At 48.0% G+C, this 22,776-nt stretch overlaps 1 protein-coding gene across 2 annotated transcripts in view; it reads right to left on the bottom strand.

The window, feature by feature from the left end:
* The window catches only part of CACNG7 (calcium voltage-gated channel auxiliary subunit gamma 7), a 31,718-nt gene that overhangs the window by 4,735 nt on the left and 4,207 nt on the right, over positions 1-22,776 (bottom strand). For both annotated transcript variants that reach the window (XM_033224407.1, XM_033224408.1), the window contains exons 3-4: positions 21,230-21,316; positions 20,355-20,495 (exon numbers count right to left, since the gene is read on the bottom strand). In XM_033224407.1, coding sequence (XP_033080298.1) covers positions 20,355-20,495; positions 21,230-21,316 — 228 coding nt within the window. The remainder of the gene's footprint in view (positions 1-20,354; positions 20,496-21,229; positions 21,317-22,776) is intronic.

Raw genomic sequence — 22,776 nt, 5'->3', positions numbered from 1 at the left:
TTTGTTTTGTTTTGAAGACAGGGTCTTGCTCTGTCGCCCAGGCTGGAGAGCACTGGGGCAATCATGGCTCACTGCAGCCTTCACCTCCCAGGCTCAAGTGATCCTCCCACCTCAGCCTCCCTAGTAGCTGGGACTATAGGTGCACACCACCATGCCCGGCTAATTTTTTGTAGTTTTTGCAGAGACAGGGTTTTGCCATGTTCCCCAGGCTGGTCTTGAACTCCTGTTCTCAAGTGATCTGCCCACCTCATCTCCCAGAGTGCTGGAATTACAGGTGTGAGCCACTGTGCCTGGCCTTACATCTCACAAGGCTGAGCAGTTGCAAGAGAGACTGGGTGGCCAATAAAGCTGAAGATATTTATTATTTGGCTTTTTACAGAAAACTTCGCTGACCTTTTAGACTACAGTACATAAACAATCTGGTATCTGCCCACACCATCTCTGATCAGTTTCTCCTTGTTTCTTCTTCTTTTTTTTTTTTTTTTTTTTTTTTGAGACGGAATCTCGCTCTGTCGCCAGGCTGGAGTGCAGTGGCCGGATCTCAGCTCACTGCAAGCTCCGCCTCCCGGGTTCACGCCATTCTCCTGCTTCAGCCTCCCGAGTAGCTGGGACTACAGGCGCTGCCACCTCGCCCGGCTAGTTTTTTGTATTTTAAGTAGAGACGGGGTTTCACCATGTTAGCCAGGATAGTCACGATCTCCTGACCTTGTGATCTGCCCGTCTCAGCCTCCCAAAGGGCTGGGATTACAGGCTTGAGCCACCGCGCCCGGCCTGTTTCTTCTTCTTAGACCACCAAAGTTTCTTTACTTATTTTTTTTTCTTTTTGAGACAGGGTCTTGCTCTGTTGTCCAGGCAAGAGTGCATTGGTGCGATCATAGCTCACTGCAGCCTCCACCTCCCTGGCTCAAGCGATCCTCACACCTCAGCCTCATGAGTAGCTGGTACAACAGGCATGCACCACCATGCCTGGCTAACTTTTGTATTTTTTTGTAGAGACAGGGTCTCCCCATGTTGCCCAGGCTAGTCTCGAACTCCTGGGCTCAAGCAGTTCTTCCACCTTGGCCTCCCAAAGTGCTGGGATTACAAGCGTGAGCCACCACACTCAGCCTAGAACACCTAACTTTCTTTTTCTTCTTTGCACTCCTCAAGCTCACTTCTGCCTCAGGGCCTTTGGTCTTGCTGTTCCTTCTACCCCAAATGCTCTTCCCACAGATTTCCCCATGTCTGTCTCTGTCACTTAGATCTCTCTTCACTTGTTGCCTCTTTAGAAAGACCTTCTATAGACGGGGCGCAGTGGCTCACACCTGTAATCCCAGCACTTTGGGAGGCCCAGGTGAAAGGATCACTTGAGGCCAGGGGTTTGAGACCAGCCTGGCCACCATGGTGAAACCTCGTCTCTACTAAAAATACAAAAATTAGCCGGGTGCGATGGCACACACCTGTAATCCCAGCTACTGGGGAGGCAGAGGCAGGAGGATTGCTTGAACCCGGGAAGCAGAGGTTGCAGTGAGTCAAGATCGTGCCACTGTACTCCAGCCTGGGCAACAAGAGCAAAACTCCGTGAAGGAAGGAAGGAAGGAAGGAGGGAGGGAAGGAGGGAAGGAGGGAGGGAGGGAGGGAGGGGAGGGGTCTTTTATGATCTCCCTGTTGAAAAAAGTATATTTCCCTCACTCAAAATTTGAGAAATGCAGATGAAAAATATGACGAGCTACCACTTCTCATCAACCAGGTAGTCAGAAGTTTAAAAGCTTCACAGCACACTCTTTTGGGGAGGCTGAGAGAATGGACGTTCTTCTGCATTGCTGGTGGGAATGCCAAACAGCGCCGCCACGTGAAAGGGGATTTAGTAGCATCTAACAAAATCACACACGGAGGCCGGGCGCGGTGGCTCACGCCTGTAATCCCAGCACTTTGGGAGGCCGAGGCGGCTGGATCACGAGGTTGGGAGATCGAGATCGTCCTGGCTAACACGGTGAAAAACCCCATCTCTACTCTAATTTTCTCTAAAAATACAGAAAATTAGCAGGGCGAGGTGGCAGGTGCCTGTGGTTCCAGCTACTCGGGAAGCTGAGGCAGGAGAATGGCGTGAACCTGGGAGGTGGAGCTTGCAGTGAGCTGAGATTGCGCCACTGCACTCCAGCCTGGGAGAGAGCGAGACTCTGTCTCAAAAAAAAGAAAAGAAAAGAAAAGAAAAAGAATGGAGGCTGGGCACAGTGGCTCACACCTGGAATCTCAGCACTTTGGGAGGCCAAGGTGGGCAGATCACTTGAGGTCAGCAGCTCGAGACTAGCCTGGACAACATAGTGAGACCCCATCTCTACTAAAAATAAATAATTAGTTCCTGTTGTCTTAGCTACTTGGGAGGCTCAGGAGGGAGGATCCCTTCAGCCTAGGAGTTCAAGGCTGCAGTGAGCTATGATTGCACCACTGCACTCCAGCCTGGGTGACAGAGCGAGACTGTCTCAAAAAATTAAATTAAGTTAGGCCGGGCACGATGGCTCACGCCTATAATCTCAGCATTTTGGGAGGCTGAGGTGGGCGGATCACTTCAGGTCAGGAGTTTGAGACCAGCCTGGCCAACATGGTGAAACCTAGTCTCTACTAAAAATACAAAAATTAGCCAGGCGTGGTGGTGGATGCCTGTAATCCCAGCTACTCAGGAGGCTGAGGCACAAGAATTGCTTGAACCTGGGAGGCGGAGCTTGCAGTGAGCCGAGATCGCACCACTGCACTCCAGCCTGGGTGACAGAGTGAGACTGTCTCCAAAAAAAAAAGAAAAAAAAACTAAATTACAAACAAAATAAGATAAAATACACGAGTCCACACTGATATATTTAAAATAAGAAAAAAGAGAAAGTTCTTTTCAGTAGCACACCAATTTATCCATGTAGGTGGAATAACAGAGTTAGAAGAAAACACCATTCTGCAATCCTAGTAGTAATGTTAGATTCAGGCAAGAGTCACGAGTGGATGCTCCATCGCTGGATGACAGAAACTCCCCACAGATCTATTAATTATTACAGAGATAAAAAGCTTCCTTTATGCTGAAAGAACCTGGCAGATACTGCCTTAACCAAGCGATCGAAGTTAACATCACCAGCAACAGGGCAGACCGACACCACGGGCCTCCGGAGAAGAGAGCTGAGCAAGCCACTACCTCCTTTATGTCGTGTTCCTGCTGAGAATGTGTAACCTGAATCCACTCATGAGGACAGTGAGACACTCTACAGCCCAACTGGCTGCACGCTTCAAAAACATCAACATGAAAGATTGAAAAAGAGAAAAAAAAAGGAAGCAGAGCTCCATAAAAAATGAAAGGTTCACATGGTATCCTCCACGTACTAAAAAAAAAAAATGAAAGGAGACTAAAGAGACACAATAGGGAAATGCAAAGCGTGATCTTAGATTGGATCCTGAATCAGGAAAAAGTGACAGTTAAAAAGATAGCATTGGGCCGGGCATGGTGGTTCACGCCTATAATCCCAGCACTTTGGGAGGCCAAGGTGGGTGGATCACTTGAGGTCAGGAGTTTGAGATCAGCCTGGCCAACATGGTGAAACCCTGTCTCTACCAAAAATACAAAAATTAGCCGGGTGTGATGGCGCATGCCTGTCTGTAGTCCCAGCTACTTGAGAGACTGAGGCAGGAGAATCGCTTGAACCCAGGAGGTGGAGGTTGCAATGAGTCAAGATTGCACACTGCAGTCCAGCCTGGATGACAGAGCAAGACTGTCTCAAAAACAAAACAAAACAAAACAAAAAACAAAAAGGCTGGGCGTGGTGGCTCACACATGTAATCCCAGCACTTTGGGAGGCCGAGGCAGATGGATCACCTGAGGTCAGGAGTTCGAGACCAGCCTGACCAACATGGTGAAATCCCGTCTCTACTAAAGATACAAAAAAATTAGCTGGGCGTGGTGGTGGGTGCCTGTAATCCTGGCTACTCTGGAGGCTGAGGCAGGAGAATCACTTGAACCCAGGAGGCGCTGAGGTTGCAGTGAGCCAAGATTGCGCCATTGCACTCCAGTCTGGATGACAAGAGTGAAACTCCAATTCAAAAAAAAAAAAAAAAGACAGTATTGGAGAGTAGGAGTGGTGGCTCATGCCTATAATCTCAGCATTTTGGGAGGCCGAGGTAAGTGGATCACTTGAGCTCAGGAGTTTGAGACCAGCCTGACCTACATGGTGAAACCCTGTCTCTACTAAAAACACAAAAATTAGCCAGGCTTGGTGGCATGAGCCTGTAGTTCCAGCTATTCGGGAGGCTGAGGCAGAAGGGAGAGGTTGCAGTGAACCAAGATTGAGCCACTGCGCTCCAGCCTGGGTGACAAAGCAAGACTGTCTCAAAAAAAAAAAAAAATTTCGCATCAGTGAAATTTAAATATAGGACTAGGTATTAGCTATAGTATTTTATAGACCTTAAACTTCCTGAATTTGATTATTGTACTGTGGTTAGGTAAGACGATGCCCTTGTTCTTAGGGAATACTTGCTGAACTAGTGAAGTGTTTGCAACTTATATTCAAGTGGTTGTACCAATGTGTGTATATATATATTTTTTGTGCACACATATGTATATATTTGTGTGTGTATATATATAACATGTGTATACATATGTATATATGTATATGTAATATGTGTATACATATATGTGTATATAGATCATATATGGAGCGAGAGAGAGACAGAAAGGCACATGTGGTAAACTGTTGAAAAACTGGGCTAGGTGAAGGATATAAGAGTTCATTGTATTATTTTTGCAAGCATTCTGTAATGTTAAAATTTTTCCAAAATAAAAAGTTTAAAATATGAGTATCCCAAACCAGAGATTTTTTTTTTCAAAGTGCTAAAGTATTACCTGCACACTAGCATTTCATTTCGTTATTTATTTATTGAGATGAGGTCTTGCTGTATGACCCAGGCTAGAGTGCAATGGCATGATCATGGCTCACTGCAGCCTCAAACTCCTCAAGCAATCCTCCTGCCTCAGCCTCTGGAGTAGCTGGGACAACAGGTATGTGCCACCACACCTGGCTAACTTTTTTGTTTTGTTTTCCTTTTTTTGTTTTTGGAGAGACAGGGTCTCAATATGTTGACCAGGCTGGTCTCAAACTCTCAGGCTCAAACAATCCTCTAGCCTCGGAATCCCAAAGTGCTAGGATTACAGGCGTGAGCCACTGTGCCTGGCCTTGCTTTTACATTGTAAAAAGAAAAACGTACCTTTTCCACGGGGAGCTCTGATGGACACCACTTTTACCAAGGGTTCGAGCTGGTACCACTCACAGTGTGACAACCTGACATTATTTGCTCCCTGGAGTAATGGGATACAAAGTACACGGCGGCACCTCTGGCTTTTCTTGCCCATGATGTTTAACGTGAATGTTATTGAGCCTCTAGTCTAGACAGAACTTCCAGGTTATAGAAAATACAAGGAAAGAGGAACAAATGAAATGTTACCATGAAGAAACAAATAAATTCAAGATGCGGCTGGAAGCAGTGGCTGACGACTGTCATCCCAGCACTTTGGGAGGCCGAGGCGGGCGGATCACCTGAGGTCGGGACTTCGAGACCAGCCTGACTAACATGGAGAAACCCCACCTCTACTAAAAATACAAAATTAACTGGGCGTGGTGGTGCAGGCCTGTAATCCCAGCTACTCGGGGGGCTGAGGCACAAGAATTGCTTGAACCCAGGAGGCGGAGTTTGCAATGAGCTGAGATCGCGCCATTGCCCTCTAGCCTGGGTGACAGAGCGAGACTCTGTATCAAAAATAAATAAATAAATAAAAATAAAAATAAAATGAATTAAACAATAAATCCAAGATGCAGGACATTCACCAGGATACCCTGTCCCTCAGTCTTCAGAAAACGATGACATGGACCAAGCTAATGACACTCAAACCAGTGATCAACTCTAATATCTCAAAAAAAGAGACAATCAGACATTCCGTGTCTCCTGATGTAATAGACACAACAGGATGTGAATAGCACCACCTATCTGTAAAGTGTTCTTGCCAAAAAAAAAAAAAATCAAACCTGCATCCATCTAAGCTTCCTTTAGATCTTGGCTTACAAGAAAACACAGGAATAGGCTGGTGCATTGGTTCACACCTGTAATCTCAGCACTTTGGGAGGCTGAGGCGGGCAGATCACCTGAGGAGTTTGAGACCAGCCTGTCCAAAACATGATGAACCCCCCTCTCTATTAAAAATGCAAAAATTAGTTAGGTGTGGTGTTGGGCACCTATAGTCCCAGCTACTTGGGAGGCTAAGGCAGGAGAATTGCATGAACCTGGGAGGCAGAGGTTGCAGTGAGCTGAGACCTCACCACTGCACTCCAGCCTGGCAATAGAGTGACAGTCCATCTAAAAAAAAAAAAAAATTAGCCAGGCGTGGGGGTGGGCACCTGTAATCCCAGCTACTCAGGAGGCTGAGGCTGGAGAATCACTTGAACCCAGGAGGTAGAGGTTACAGTGAGCCAAGGTTGAGCCACTGCACTCCAGCCTGGGCGACAGAGTGAGACTGTATCAAAAAAAGAAAAGGCCGGACTCAGTGAGTCATGCCTGTAATCCCAGCACTTTGGGAGGCTGAGGTGGGTAGATCACCTGAGGTCAGGAGTTTGAGATCAGCCTGGCCAACATGGCAAAACCCCGTCCCTACTAAAAATACAAAAATTAGCCGGGTGTGATGGCAGGTGCCTGTAAACCCAGCTACTCGGGAGGCTGTGGCCAGAGAATCGCTTTAACCTGGGAGGCGGAGGTTGCGGTGATCTGAGATTGCACCATTGCATTTCAGCCTGGGCGACAAGATCGGAACTCCGTCTCAAAAAAAAAAAAAAAAAAGAGAGAGAGAGAGAAAAGAAATAAAACATCGGAAGAGATGAACATATTAAACCACAACAGAGGATTCCATTGGAAAACTCTGCAATGTGGGAATTCCACACAACAAAAATCCAAATTTCTCAAAAAAATTAATGGCAAGAAAAAAATAGGAGAGGGACCGTTTTCGGTTGAAAGAGGCTTCAGAGATCTACCAACTCAATGTACATGTAGAACTTGGATCTGATTTGCAACAAATGAACTATGAAAAGGCATTTATGAGGCCAGTAGGGAAGAGTGAGCATTAACTAGATATAATAGGAAGTGAATATTCTTATTTGCTTCGGCTTGATCATGGCATTGTGGTATAGTAAATAAAAGACTACTTATAACTCAGAGATACTGAAATATCTGTGAATAAAATGATGTCTGAGACTGACTTTAAAATAATGTAGTGAAATGCAGAAGAGGACATGGCAATATGACTAAAAACAGATTTGCCATATGTTGGTAATTGTTGAAACTGAGTACAGGATCCATGAATTTCATTATACTATTCTTTCTCTATTTTATTTCAATTTTTATTTATTTATTTTTTTCATACAGGGTCTTATTCTGTTGCCCAGGCTGGAGTGCAGTGGCACCATCATAGCTCAGCATAGCCTCCATCTCCAGGGTTCAAAGTGATTCTTCCACCTCAGTCTCCAGAGGAGCTAATACTACAGGCTCGAGCCACTGTGCTTGGCTTTTAAAAAATATTTTAATAATGAGAAATATTTAAAAAGTCAGTGTTGGCCGGGTGCAGTGGCTCACGCCTGTAATCCCAGCACTTTGGGAGTCCCAGGCAGGCGGATCAGGAGGTCAGCAGATCGAGACCATCCTGGCTAACACGGTGAAACCCCGTCTCTACTAAAAATACAAAAAAAAAAAAAATTAGCCGGGCGTAGTGGCGGGCGCCTGTAGTCCCAGCTATTCAGGAGGCTGAGGCAGGAGAATGGCATGAATCCGGGAGGCAGAGCTTGCAGTGAGCCAAGGTCGGGCCACTGCACACCAGCCTGGGCGACAGAACGAGACTCCGTCTCAAAAAAAAAAAAAAAAAAAAAAAAAGTCAATATTGTAAAAACAAATAGTAGTGGAATTAGGTTTTTTTTTTTTTTTTTTAGACAGAGTTTTACTCTGTCACCTAGGCTGGATGCAGTGGTGTGATCTTAGCTCGCTGCAACCTCCGCCTCCCGAGTTCAAGCCTTTCTCCTGCCTCAGCTTCCTGAGTAGCCGGGATTACAGGCACCCACCACCACGCCCAGCTAACTTTTTTGTATTTTAATAGAGACAGGGTTTCACCATGTTGGTCAGACTGGTTTCAAACACCTGACCTCAAATGATCCGCCCAGCTCGGCCTCCCAAAGTGCTGGGATTATAGGCGTGAGCCACTGCGCCCAGCCAAGAGACTTATTAACTAAATGTCACGCATGGACCTAGATTGAATCCTGGTTCTGGGGAAAGAGTTATAAAAGACATTCTTGAAATAGCCAGACAGTTTAAAAATGTATTAAATTATATTATGGAATTATACAATTTCTAGGTCTGATAATGTTGTTGTAGTTATGTAGAAGAATGTCATTATTCTTCTATTTATTTAGAGACAAGATCTGGCTCTGTTGCCCAGGCTGGAGTGTAGTAGCATTATCTCAGCTTATGGCAACCTCCACCTCCTGGGCTCAAGCCATCCTCCCAGCTCACCCTCCCGTGTAGCTGGGACTGCAGGCGCATACCCCATGCCCAGCTGACTTTTGTATTTTTTGGAGAGACGGGATTTTGCCACGTTGCCCAGGCTGGTTTTGAACTCCTGAGCTCGAGGGATCTGCCCACCTCGGCCTCCCAAAATGAGGCCACACCACCTGACCCTTAAAGGACGCATACTAACACTTAATTTTAGAGATGAACTATCAACATATCTGCAATTTACTTTCAAATGCTAAAGCCAAAAAAATCTGTGTGGGGTGTGTTTAAAAAGTGAGGTGGTGCCGGGCACAGTGGCTCATACCTGTAATCCCAGCACTTTGGGTGGCTGAGGAGGGAAGATCACCTGAGGTCAGGAGTTCAAGACCAGCCTGGTCAACACGGTGAAACCCTATCTCTACTAAAAATACAAAAATTGGCTGGGTGTGGTGGCTCAGGCCTATAATTTCAGCACTTTGGGAGGCCTAGGTAGGCAGATCACGAGGTCAGGAGTTCGAGACCATCCTGGCTAACACAATGAAACCCCGTCTCTACTAAAAATACAGAAAATTAATGGGGCATGGTGGCGGGCACCTGTAATCCCAGCTACTCGGGAGGCTGAGGTAGGAAATATCTTGTGCACCTGGGAGGCAGAGGTTGCAGTGAGTTGAGATTGAGCCACTGCACTCCAGCCTGGGCAACAGAGTGAGACTCCGTCTCAAAAAAAAAAAAATTAGCCAGGTGTGGTGGTGCCCACCTGTAGTCCTAGGTACTCGGGAGGTTGAGGCAGGAGAATCGCTTGAACCCAGGAGGTGGAGGTTGCAGTGAGCAGTGATGGCGCCTTTGCACTCCTGCCTGGGTGACAGAGTGAGACTCTGTCTCAAAAAAAAAAAAAAAAAAGATAGAGAGATAGAGAGAAAAACATTCAGGTCGGTGGGATAATATCATAACCCCTCCCCATCACTCTCCTTCTCCTAACTTGCTTTTTTTTTTTTTTTTTGTAGCATGTAGCACCATCTAACATTATGTTATCTATTTGTTACTTTTTTATTAGACAACTCCTCCATCCCCAGTTGGATGCTAGGAACTCCATGATGCTAGAAACGAATCCACCTTGTTCTTTATTATTCTCCAGCAACTAGTCAATACTGTTTGAATGAATGCATATACTTGCCATGCAGCTGGAACATCTAGAAAAGCTCATTCACTCTATTTCCCACCATTCCTCTATCCCTTCCAATAATTAACTCTTCCTTGATCTGAACTTCCATAACACTTTCAGCTTCTAGTATTCCACAATGTTGAGATGCAGTAAGCGAGTGATTATAGGCCAGATGTGGTGGTTCAGGCCTGGCATCCCAGCACTTTGGGAGGCCAAGGAGGGCGGATCACTTGAGACCAGCCTGGCCAACATGGTGAAACCCTGTCTCTACTAAAAATACAAAAATTAGCCAGGCGTGGTGGCGGGCTCCTGTAATCCCAGCTACTCAGGAGGCTGAGGCAGGAGAATCGCTTGAAGCTGGGAGGTAGAGGTTGCAGTGAGCTGAGATTATGCTACTGCACTCCAGCCTGGGTGACAGAGTGAGACTCCATCTCAAAAAATAGAAACAAAAAAAAAAGAGAGTGATCATGAAGCATTACATGGTGAAAACGCACCGAGATTGGTCTTGAAATATGAGCAGGTTTATAGGAAAGGAAGATTGAAGGAAGCCCAGAAGTCACACTCACTGCAGTGCCTAACGCAAATGCAGGGGAATCAGCTTCATTCCTCTTTTCCTCTCTCTCTCCCCCTTTTTCTCTCTCATCATCAGGGATGGTCACTGAAGGACAATCAAATTATGTCTGTTTTACTTCCTGAATTCCTCATAAATCTAACCCCCTTTTTGCCTCCCCAAGTCCCCTGCCCCAGATCAGACCTTATTCTCTCTCTCTCTTTTTTTTTTAGATGGAGTCTCACTGTGTCACCCAGGTTGGAGTGGTGTAATGGCGCCATCTCAGCTCACTGCAACCTCTGCCTCCTGGGTTCAAGTGATTCTCCTGCCTCAACCTCCTGAGTAGCTGAGATTACAGACATGTGCCACCACACCCGGCTAATTTTTGTATTTTTAGTGGAGATGGGGTTTCACCATGTTGGCCAGGCTGGTTTTGAACCCCTGATTTCATGATCCGCCAACCTTGGCCTCCCAAAGTGCTGGGATTACAGGCGTGAGCTACCGTGCCCGGCCTTCAGGCCTTATTCTGCATGTTTGTACCATTGTTCCAAAATCCTCATCTCCCTTTCTGAAATCCAAAGCAGACTCTCTCCCTCCAGGCTCAGAACTCTTCCCTGGTTCCTCATTGTCCTCAGGAGAAACAACTCAGCCTGCCGTTCCAGGCTGTCTGTGATCTTGTTCCTGCTGACAACACCTGCCTCATAGTTCACTCCAACCCCAGACTTAAGGCCCAAGTTTCATGTTACAGCTCTAAATAACAAACATTCTGCCAGGTGCGGTGGCTCATGCCTGTAATCTCAGCACTTTGGGAGGCTGAGGTGGGCAGATCCCTTGAGGTCAGGAGTTTAAGACCAGCCTGGCCAACATGGTGAAACCCCATCTCTACAAAACTACGAAAAAAATTAGCCAGGTGTGGTGGTGCACAACTGTAATCCCAACTACTCGGGAGGCTGAGGCATGAGAATCGCTTGAACCCAAGAGGTGAAGGTAGCAGTGAGCCAACATTGTGCCATTGCACTCCAGCCTGGGCAACAGACCAAGAGGCAGATTTCCCCTGCCTCAATAAATAAATAAATAAATAAATAAATAAATAAATACCAGTCTCTATAAGCAGAGTCAAGACCAGGGTCTGATGGGAAAGAAAGAAATATTTCCACTGAGGAAAATATTTTGTTTTCTCTTTTCTTTGTAGTAAGTCATTCTTTTTTTTTTTTTTTTCTTTTTTTTGAGACGGAGTCTTGCTCTGTCGCCCAGGCTGGAGTGCAGTGGCCGGATCTCAGCTCACTGCAAGCTCCACCTCCCGGGTTCACGCCATTCTCCTGCCTCAGCCTCCGGGGTAGCTGGGACTACAGGCGCCTGCCACCTCGCCCGGCTAGTTTTTTTTGTATTTTTTAGTAGAGACGGGGTTTCACCGTGTTAGCCAGGATGGTCTCGATCTCCTGACCTCATGATCCACCCGTCTCGGCCTCCCAAAGTGCTGGGATTACAGGCTTGAGCCACCGCACCCGGCCCTGTAGTAAGTCATTCTTATCATTCCTTTTTTTTTCTGGCCATTTTGCATTAGCCCTGGTTCTCCAAAAATAACCTTTTTTTTCCTTTCTCTTTTTCTCCCTCCCTTCCCCCTTTCTATCTCTGCAATCCAACTCTCTTACTCTCTTCCCACCCCCTCAACTTCATCTGCTTTGTAATTCTTAAAGCACAGCAGGCAAGAGTCACCTACATTCCAAGCTGAATAGAACCATCCTGGCTTGAAAGCAACTGGGTTTCAGGACCATGGACAGGTGCGCTGGCGTCGACCTCTGTCTTAGCTGCCTGCTTTCTTTCTTTCGCGTGTGTGTGTGTGGTGTGTGTGTGTGTGTGTGTGTGTGTGTGTGTGTGTTCGTTTGTTTTCCCAGGCTGGAGTGCAATGGTGCAATCTCGGCTCACTGCAACCTCCGCTTCCCAGGTTCAAGCGATTCTCCTGTCTCAGTCTCCCAAGTAGCTGGGATTACAGGCGCCTGCCACCACGCCTGGCTAATTTTTGTGTTTTTAGTAGAGACGGGATTTCACCACGTTGACCAGGCTGGTCTCGAACTCCTAACCTCAGGTGACCTGCCTGCGTTGGCCTCCCAGTGTTCTGGGATTACAGGCATGATGAGCCACGGTGCCTGGCCTGTCCTAGCTCCTCTCGAGGGCCTTATCGCATGCTGTGAATTCCGTCTCCAAACCAGGCTCCTTTCTTTCTGGACTTGAAAATTTCCCCCTGACCCTTTCGGCATCAACTTAGCTGTCACCTTTTCTTGGAAGCCCTCCCTGGTCTCTCTCACCCTCCCCACAGCACCCTACTATGTCAGGTTAATGCATCATCCCTTTTCTCAGAATACCCAGGACTGTCACTCATCCATTCTGCCCTCACTCATTCTGGAAATAGTTCAGTTTGCACTTCATACAAACAACACTTCTAGGCTCCAAGATACAAACAAGAACATGTTTGAAAAGGTCTCAGCCCGCTGGGCCGCAGTGGCTCATGCCTGTAATCCCAGAACTTTGGGAGGCTGAGGTGGGTGGATCACTTGAGGTCAGGAATTTGAGACCAACCTGGCCAACATGGCGACACCCCGTCTCTACTAAATATACAAAAATTAGCCAGGCATGGTGGCGGGCTCCTGTAATCCCAGCTACACGAGAGGCTAAGGCAGGAGATCGCGCCACTGTACTCCAGCCTGGGTAACAAAGCGAGACTCTGTCTCAAAAAAAAGAAAAGAAAAGAAAAGAAGAAAGGAAAGAAAAGGTCTCAGCATCCCCCTCACTCTTCTTTTTTCTGAGACAGAGTCTTGCTCTGTAAACCAAACTAGAGTGCAGCGGCATGATTTCCACTCACTGCAGCCTTCATCTTCCAGGTTCAAGTGATTCTCCTGCCTCAGCCTCCCAAGTAGCTGGGACTACAGGGGCCCACGACCATGGCCAGCCAATTTTTGTATTTTTAGTAGAGATAGGGTTTCATCATGTTGGCCAGGCTGGTCTCGAACTCCTGACCTCAAATGATCCACCCACCTTGGCCTCCCAAAGTGCTGGGATTACAGGTGTGAGCCACCATGCCTGGCCTATCTCAGCCCTTTTGAAGATTACATTCTTGTACAAAAAGACAGAAAACAAGTGTCACAACAGTAGCAATAAATGCTATTAAAAAATAAATAAAGCATGTGATAGTACAGCCCGGGTAAGGGAACACTAGGTGCTGTTGTCAGAGAAAGCAACTCTGAAGAGAAAAAAGTTTGAGGCTTCTGAGAATCAGGGTCAGATGGAGTTGGAGGTGGGGAAGGGACTTCCAAGCAGGGAAGAATAATGAGTGTACCAAGTCCTGAGGTGAGGCTGTGATTAGCATTTTCAAGGAGAAGAATGAGGCCAATGTGGCTGAACTTATAAGCAATGCGGAGAGTGCTAGTGTGTGAGGAGATGAGGTCAGAGATCTGAGCAGTAGCCAAATCATAGAAGACCTTGGAGGCCAGACTGAGGCATTTGGGTGTATTCTAAGTGTGATGGGAATCTATTGAAGGAATTTAAGAAAAAGTGTGAAAAGCTTTGACTGACAGGTAGTCAAGAGCTGTTCTGTGAGTGAGTGCATCTGAGTTATACATGAGGATTTAATTGTGTCTTTTGTGCCAAGGACAGGGCCTGGTATACAGGATATTTGAAGACTGAATGAATTAACATATGCACAGATCATGTTTAACGATCAGGGGCTAATGGGGGACACGCATGCACATGCCTCTTATGACCTGGAAAAAAATCAATGCCTGTCTAGCTTCCTCCCACTTCTACCAACCACATGCAGTCAGTCATCTGATTCTATTGATTCTTCCATCAATATCTCTCTCTCACATGGCCATCCAATTGCCTTTTCCTCACATCTCCAGCCCCAGCACAGACCTTGTCTGCTACGGCCTGAGCCACTACACAAGCCTCCTCAGTTTGTACATTTCCAGTCTCTTTCCCTCTAGTCCATCCCCAGCACAGGTCCCTGTGAGACATTTAATGGCCAGCTGTGACCCTATCCCTCCTGCCCTAGTCCTTCCACTGGTTTCTCTAGAATTGAATGCCAGCTCCACCAATGACCAGAGCTGGGACAACTGCACCAATGACCAGACTCGGGCAACTCCACCAATGACCAGCCTGGGGCAACTCCACCAATGACCAGAGCTGGGACAACTGCACCAATGACCAGACTCGGGCAACTCCACCAATGACCAGACCTGGGGCAGCTCCACCAATGACCAGACTCAGGCAGCTCCACCAATGACCAGCCTGGGGCAACTCCACCAATGACCAGACTCAGGCAGCTCCACCACTGACCAGACCTGGGGAAACTCCACCAATGACCAGACCTGGGGCAACTCCACCAATGACCAGACTCAGGCAGCTCCACCAATGACCAGAACTGGGGCAACTCCACCAATGACCAGACCTGGGGCAGCTCCACCAATGACCAGCCCAGGGCAGCTCCACCAATGACCAGACCTGGGGCAACTCCACCAATGACCAGACTCAGGCAGCTCCACCAATGACCAGACCTGGGGCAACTCCACCAATGACCAGACTCAGGCAGCTCCACCAATGACCAGACCTGGGGAAACTCCACCAATGACCAGACCTGGGGCAACTCCACCAATGACCAGACCTGGGGCAGCTCCACCAATGACCAGCCCAGGACAGCTCCACCAATGACCAGACCTGGGGCAACTCCACCAATGACCAGACTCAGGCAGCTCCACCAATGACCAGACCTGGGGAAACTCCACTAATGACCAGGCCTAGGTCAGCTCCACCAATGACCAGACCTGGGGAAACTCCACCAATGACCAGGCCTGGGGAAACTCCACCAATGACCAGACCTGGGGCAGCTCCACCAATGACCAAGCCTGGGGCAACTCCACCAATGACCAGCCTGGGGCAGCTCCACCAATGACCAGGCCTGGGGCAACTCCACCAATGACCAGACCTGGGGCAGCTCCACCAATGACCAGGCCTGAGGACAACTCCATCAATGACCAGGCCTGGGGCAGCTCCACCAATGACCAGCCTGGGGCAGCTCCACCAATGACCAGACCTGAGGACAACTCCACCAATGACGAGACCTGGGGCAACTCCACCAATGACCAGGCCTGAGGACAACTCCATCAATGACCAGGCCTGGGGCGGCTCCACGAATGACCAGCCTGGGGCAGCTCCACCAATGACCAGACCTGAGGACAACTCCACCAATGACCAGCCTGGGGCAACTCCACCAATGACCAGACTCGGGCAACTCCACCAATGACCAGACCTGGGGCAACTTCACCAATGACCAGGCCTGAGGACAACTCCACCAATGACCAGGCCTGGGGCAGCTCCACCAATGACCAGCCTGGGGCAGCTCCACCAGTGACCAGCCTGGGGCAGCTCCACCAATGACCAGCCTGGGGCAGCTCCACCAATGACCAGACCTGGGGAAACTCCACCAATGACCAGGCCTGAGGCAATCCCTGTCTTTCTCTCTCTGAGCCCTGGTTTCCTCATTGGGAACAGGAGGCAGTCACACCAGGCTATTCCATTCCAAGTCCCAAGGCATTGGTACTATTTCCGTCCTTAACCTCTCATTTTAAATCTCCTCCTTTTTTATGCTTTTAACCTTAGTGGGCAGCATAATCCACGGTGAGGAGCCGGGGTTGGAATATTGCTTGCCTTATGGAACAACGTAACCTCTGCATGCTTCTGTTTTCCCAATGGTAAAATGGGGATGTTAATGGCACCTGCCTTACAGGGTGAATAAAAATAAATACCTTAATATGTATAAAGCTCCTAGAACTGTCTGGACCCCCAAAAAAGTTGGTTGTTGTGAGCTGACATTTGGCCAGAAGGGAAAAAAATTAAAAAATAAAAATAAGGGCAAAGTGCGGTGGCTCAGCCTGCAGTTCCAGCACTTTGGGAGGCTGAGGGTGACCTGAGGTCAGGAGTTCAAGACTATCCTGGCTAACACGGTGAAACCCCATCTCTACTAAAAATACAAAAAATTAGCTGGGTGTGGTGGCACATGCCTCTAATCCCAGCCACTCGGGAGGCTGAGGCAGGAGAATCGCTTGAACCTGGGATGCAGAGGTTGCAATGAGCTGAGATTGCACCACTGCACTCCAACCTGGGCGACAAGAGCGAAACTCCATCTCAAAAAAATAAAAAATAAAAAAGTAAAATAAAAATTTAAAAGTTAGGCCGGGCACGGTGGCTCATGCCTGTAATCCCAGTACTTTGGGAGGCCGAGGTGGCGGATCACAAGGTCAGGAGATCGAGACCATCCTGGCTAACACGGTGAAACCCCGTCTCTACTAAAAAATGCAAAAAACTAGCCAGGCGAGGTGGCGGGCGCCTGTAGTGCCAGCTACTCGGGAGGCTAAGGCAGGAGAATGGCATAAACCCGTGAGGCGGAGCTTGCAGTGAGCTGAGATCCGGCCACTGCACTCAAGCCTGGGCGACAGAGCAAGACTCCATCTCAAAAAAAAAAAAAAAAAAAAATTAAAAAGTTGGTTGTGCCGGGCGCGGTGGCTCAAGCCTGTAATCCCAGCACTTTGGGAGGCCGAGACGGGTGGATCACGAGGTCAGGAGATCGAGACCATCCTGGCTAACACGGTGAAACCCCATCTCTACTAAAAAATACAAAAAACTAGCTGGGCGAGGTGGCGGGCGCCTGTAGTCCCAGCTACTCGGGAGGCTGAGGCAGGAGAATGGCGTAAACCCGGGAGGCAGAGCTTGCAGTGAGCTGAGATCCGGCCACTGCACTCCAGCCTGGGCAACAGAGCGAGACTCTGTCTCAAAAAAATAAATAAATAAAAAATTTAAAAAGTTGGTTGTTACTACTAGCACTATTACTACTATCACCACCACCACCACCACCACCACCACCGCTAGTACTACTACTATTATTACTATGTTTATTTATTTACTTAAAACAACAAGTGTTGAGCACTTATTGTTACAGTCAGGCGCTGGGTCAGATGCTTTACATTCATGATCTAAATCAGGGGTTGGCAAATGACGACCTGGCCCACTGTCTGCTTTTGTATGGTTTGTGAGCTAAGCATGATTTTTACCTATTATTCTTCCTTTGATTTAAAAAAACAAAAATTTAAATAAATTAAATTTAAAAATTTGACTTAAAAAATCAAAAGAAGAAGAATGTTTCATGCACATGAAAATTACATTGAACTGAAATTTCAGAGTCCACGAGTAGTCACTGGAACATAGCCACTCCCATTTGCTTAACCTGGCAGCTTTTGCAGTACAGTGGCCAAGTTGCCTCCCAGCAGAGCTGAATAGTTGCATCGGAGAACCTATGGCTCACATAGCCTAAAGTATTTGCTATCGGGCCCTAAGTGGAAAAAGCTTGCCAACCACTGACCGAGATTTGTCCCCTCAATAACTCCACAAAAGAAGGCTTTGGTTCAAACCGTGAGTAAGTGGTAGAGGCAAGATTTGAACCCAGTTCTTTCTAGGTTCACAACACGTGGCCTTCAGCCACTACAGCCCACAAGCTTGGCAGCACATGCCTGGATACCTTGGGGTGGAGTGCATAGGTCATAGCCTGTGAAATGAATGCTAGGAAGGAATTCAGGCAGTTGGATTCAATCTCTTCCAAATTACTCTGTTGTTACCCTAGAGACGTGACTTCCAGCCTGCCTGCACCACTGATCCTCAGCGTGACCTTGGGCTGTCAGTTCCTGGTGCAGTGGGTGGTATAAGCATGGATTTAGGAATCAGAATACCCTAGATTCCAATCCCAGTTCTGCCATTGACGAGCTATGTCGCCTCTTCAAGCCCGTTTCCGTTCCTGTGAACCGCAAACAATGGGACTTTCCTTACAATGATTTTGACGGGTTGAATAAAAATCCCCATGCTATCTACTCTTGCCCCACTTTTTCTCTCTAGGCCACTAATTTCCCATTTGAAAAATGATGAGACCTTTCCGCTCTGACACCCTAGGATCGTGATATTCTCCACGTCTTATTTTAGCTCAGTGTCTGGCTCCACATGCTGTGATTCAAGTTTGCACAGAGGTTGCACCCTGCCTTCCCTGGAAAAGGTCTCTTTAGGTTAGGTTGAAGGCATGGGGGAGGTTAAACCCAGAGGAGGCTGGGTGAGGAGCAGAGACTGGAGGAGGGGATACTGGATCAGGCACTTTGGATCTCAGTTGCTTAGTTGGAGAATCCCTTTTCAACTATTTGCACAGCCACTGAAAAGAGGGTTGAGGGCCGGCCCCAGGGGACAGAATGGAGACGAGACATGCAGTGGGGTTTGTTCATAAACCATCAACTGAATTACAAGGATCTGATTTGAGTTTAACTAAATTATGTTGAATTCATTTGAATTGAACTGAAGAATTGAGTCACAATAAATTGGGGTTAGCTGGGTTGGATGGATGGAGTTAAATGTACTCGAGCTGAGTTGATTTGGGCTGATTTTAGCTGAATTGGACTGAATTGGATTGGACTCAGTTGAAATCTGGAGGAGATTAACACTCAAGAAAAAGGTTTTAGGCCAGGCATGGTGGCTCATGCCTGTAATTCCAGCACTTTGGGAGGCTAAGGCAGGAGGATCACTTGAGGCCTGGAGTTCAAGACCAGCCTGACCAACTGGCAAAACCCTGTCTCTACTAAAAATACAAAAATTAGCTGGGCGTGGTGGCGCACGCCTGTAATCCCAGCTATTCGGGAAGCTGAGACAGGAGAATCACTTGAACCTGGGAGGCAGAGGTTGCAATGGGTCGAGATCACGCTACTGGGCTCCAGCCTGGGCAACAGAGGGAGACTCCGTCTCAAATAAAAAAAAAAAAGAAAGAAAGAAAGAAAGAAAGGCCAGCCACAGTGGCTCACGCCTGTAATCCCAGCACTTTGGGAGGCCGAGGCGAGCAGATCATCTGCAGTCGGGAGTTCAAGACAGCCTGACTAACATGAAGAAACCCCGTCTCTACTAAAAAAAATAGAAAATTAGCCGGGTGTGGTGGTGCGTGCCTGTAATCCCAGCTACTTGGGAGGCTGAGGCAGGAGAATTGCTTGAACCCAGGAGGCAGAGGTTGTGGTGAGTGCAGATCATGCCACTGCACTCCAGCCTGGGCAACAAGAGCGAAACTCTGTCTCAAAAAAAAAAGGAAGAAAGAAAAAAGAAGGCTTTACTGGAACTCTGGACGGGAACTCTGAACTCAAGTCCTCTGGAAATAGTTTATGTTGGTATCTTGGGCAAGTCTCTGCAATTCTGGGCGTTGGAACCCCCGTTTTATCAAGTGAGTGCTAATAATAACTCCTAGGTAGTGATGTTAGGAGATGGGTGTGATTTCACATATGCAAAAGAGGCTTGTGCCTCAAAAGAAGAAAAAAAAAATAACCATAAACAAATATTGAACTCTAGCTAATCACATGTATGATGATGTAAGTAGGGTGAAGTGTACTGATGCTTGAAAGTTACTCTGAAATGCTTCTAGACAATAAGGTAGATTGATGGATGGTTGGACATATAGACAGATGGACAGACACAAGATCATGCAAGTCTAGTGATCTGTTAATGTTTGACTCTAAGTGGTGGCTACATGGGTGTTCGCTATAAAATTCTTTGGACTTTTCCATTTATTTGAAAAAATTTAAAATAAAATATTGCACAGAAAATAAGGAGTCTTTTAAACTGTTAATTGCAGTTTATCAGCAGTGGTTAAAAATACAGCCTCCGGAGGCGAATTGCGTGAGTTTCACTCCCAGCTCTGCCTCTCACTAGTTGTATGGCCCTGAGCAAATGACTTCATCCCTCTGAGTGTCTGTTTCCATATCTGTAAAATGGGCTATTAATAGGATTTACCTCACAAGGTTGTTGTGAGTATCAGAACAGAGCCTGGTACCTAATTAGCACCCAATTAGCCCTCGCTATAATGTGGTCCTCTAAAGGACGCTTTGCAGTGGGCACTGCTATTTCCATTGCACATAGAAGGAAAGTGGTGCTCAGAGAGGCTCTGTAACTTCTCCCAGGCCACACAGCAAGGAAGTGGCTAAGTGGAAAAGGAACCACAGGTCCCTGGAACTAGAAATGGTCCCCCAGCCCACAAGTCCTTAGGCTCACCCGATAGTATGAAGAAGATGCCAGAGACGAAAGCCAGAATGGTCCTCTGCGGGCGGATGTGGCCGATGTTGCTGATGACGAAGGCCGTGAACACGAGAAAGAGGCTGACCATGGGGAAGGGGGTAGCCGTGCGCACTGTCTCTGGGGAGGGGATGGGGAGAGACAGGGGTGAGGAGGGAATCTCCAGTGGGACACTTCCCCATTCCTTGACCTCTGCCGTCACCACCTCTGCCTTTTTGTTTGGCTCCTCCCTTTCCCCACTGACTCCTCCCCTTCCCCTGATATTTCCTCGGCAGACACAGGCCTGCCACGCCCCCTCACACAGGCCACACCTCCTTGGGCTTAACTCCGCCCCCTTTCTGATTAACTGCTCCTCACCAACCGGACCTCACCCTTTCAACCTTGCCCTTTCTCCTTACCTAACCACTCTGCCTTGCCTTCTTTCTTTCTTCCTTTTTTTTTTTTTTTTTCTCACTCTGTTGTCCAGGCTGGAGTGCAGTGGCGAAATCTCGGCTCACTGCAAGCTCCATCTCCCAGATTCAAGCAATTCTTCTGCCTCAGCCTCCTGAGTAGCTGGGACTACAGGCGCGCGCCACCACGCCCAGCTAATCTTTGTATTTTTAGTAGAGACAAGGTTTCACCATGTTGTCCAGGCTGGTCTCGAACTCCTGAACTCAGATGATCCACCTGCCTCAACCTCCCAAAGTGCTGGGATTACAGGTGTGAGCCACCACGCCTGACTCATTCTGCCTTCTTTCAAGCCTCCCCTCCTTCCCTTGGACCCCACCATTTCCCTAGTCCTGCCCCCTCCCAGGACTCCAGGACTCGACTGTGATCTTGCTCTCTTGTGCCTAAGCACCCCCACATCCCCTCACTCAAAATATTCTCCGTGTTTTCCGTCACCAAGTTGATCTCTGGTTCAAGAAAATATTCTGAGGCCACACAGCGACCTTTCTCCCGACCTGGGGGGAAGAGAAACAGACGGGCCTGGATGAGAGGCTCCTAAGCTCTAGAGAGGCTGTGGGGGTGGGGGTGGGGGCAGGATGGATAGAGGGGAGACCCCAGGTTGGGGGTGCAAGGCCTAGCCCAAGGATTACAAGCCGTACTACTCCAGGGGTGTTGGGAAAGGGGGGTGGGTGGATGTCTGTCTGGGATTCCTCTTTCTTTTCTCTTCTTTTTTTTTTTGAAATGGAGTCTCGCTCTGTTGCCCAGGCTGGAGTGCAGTGGCACGATCTTGGCTCACCACAACCTCTGCCTCCTGGGTTCAAGTGATTCTCCTGCCTCAGCCTCCTGAGTAGCTGGGACTACAGGCACATGCCAATATGCCCAGCTAATTTTTGTATTTTTAGTAGAGATGGGGTTTCACTATGTTGGCCAGGCTAGTCTCAAACTCCTGACCTTGTGATCTGCCCGTCCTGGCCCCCCAAAGTGCTGGGATTACAGGCGTGAGCCACTGCACCTGGCCCGGGACTCCTCTTTCTGGCTGCCCTAGAGACTCCTGGTTGGAGGAGGACAAGGCTAGAATTCTAGGTCCTAAACAACAAAAGATCTGTAGATCGGAACTCACGGTCCCTAAAGAGGACGAGGTCTGGGGAGCCAGGATTCTTACAATGAATGGGTCTTTGTGGTCCCTGGGAGGTATAGTTTTTGTTGTTGTTGTTTGTTTGTTTTTTTGTTTTTTGTTTTTAGAGATAGGGTTTTGCTCTGTCACCCAGGCTAGGGTGCAGCAGCACCATCATAGCTCACTGCAGCCTCGAACTCCTGGACATAAGCAATCCTCCTGCCTCAGCCTCCTGAATAACTGGAACTACAGGTGCACACCACCAGTCAGAGCTAGGCAGAGTGAGATGGAGTCTCACTCTGTCACCTAGGCTGGAGTGCAGTGTCAGTGGCGTGATCTCGGCTCACTGCAACCTCCACCTCCTGGATTCAAGCGATTCTCCTGCCTCAGCCTCCCAAGCAGCTGGGATTACAGGGGTGCGCCACCACGTACAGCTAATTTTTGTATTTTTAGTAGAGATGGGGTTTCACCATGTTGGCCAGGCTGGTCTCAAACTCCTGAGCTCAAGGGACACTCCTGCCTTGGCCTCCCAAAGTGCTGGGATTACAGGCGTGAGCCACCGTGCCCGTCCCATGCATTTTTTTTTTTAATCTTGCCCATTCAGCACTGAAATTGTACAGTGGACAAGTTCTAAACCTAGACTACAAACTTTAAGGAAGGACTCCAGAATTCCTTAGGGGTTAGGGACCTGGAGCACTGGGGCTCCTAGATCCAGGAATAAAGGGCTAGTCATTGGAACTCCACGTAGAAATTTGAACTTCCGGTAGAGAATCAGGATCCATTTCTGGATTTCTGGAACCCAATGGATGGGCCTATGGCTAAGACTCTCAGACCCCAGGCAAGGCAGAAACTGTTGAGTGG

Source organism: Trachypithecus francoisi, unplaced genomic scaffold (genome assembly GCF_009764315.1).
Source record: "Trachypithecus francoisi isolate TF-2019V2 unplaced genomic scaffold, Tfra_2.0 Lachesis_group12, whole genome shotgun sequence".
Classification (NCBI taxonomy): Eukaryota; Metazoa; Chordata; class Mammalia; order Primates; family Cercopithecidae; genus Trachypithecus; species Trachypithecus francoisi.
The sequence above is the reverse complement of the archived record's forward strand: the minus strand, read 5'-3'. Positions and strand labels throughout refer to the sequence as shown.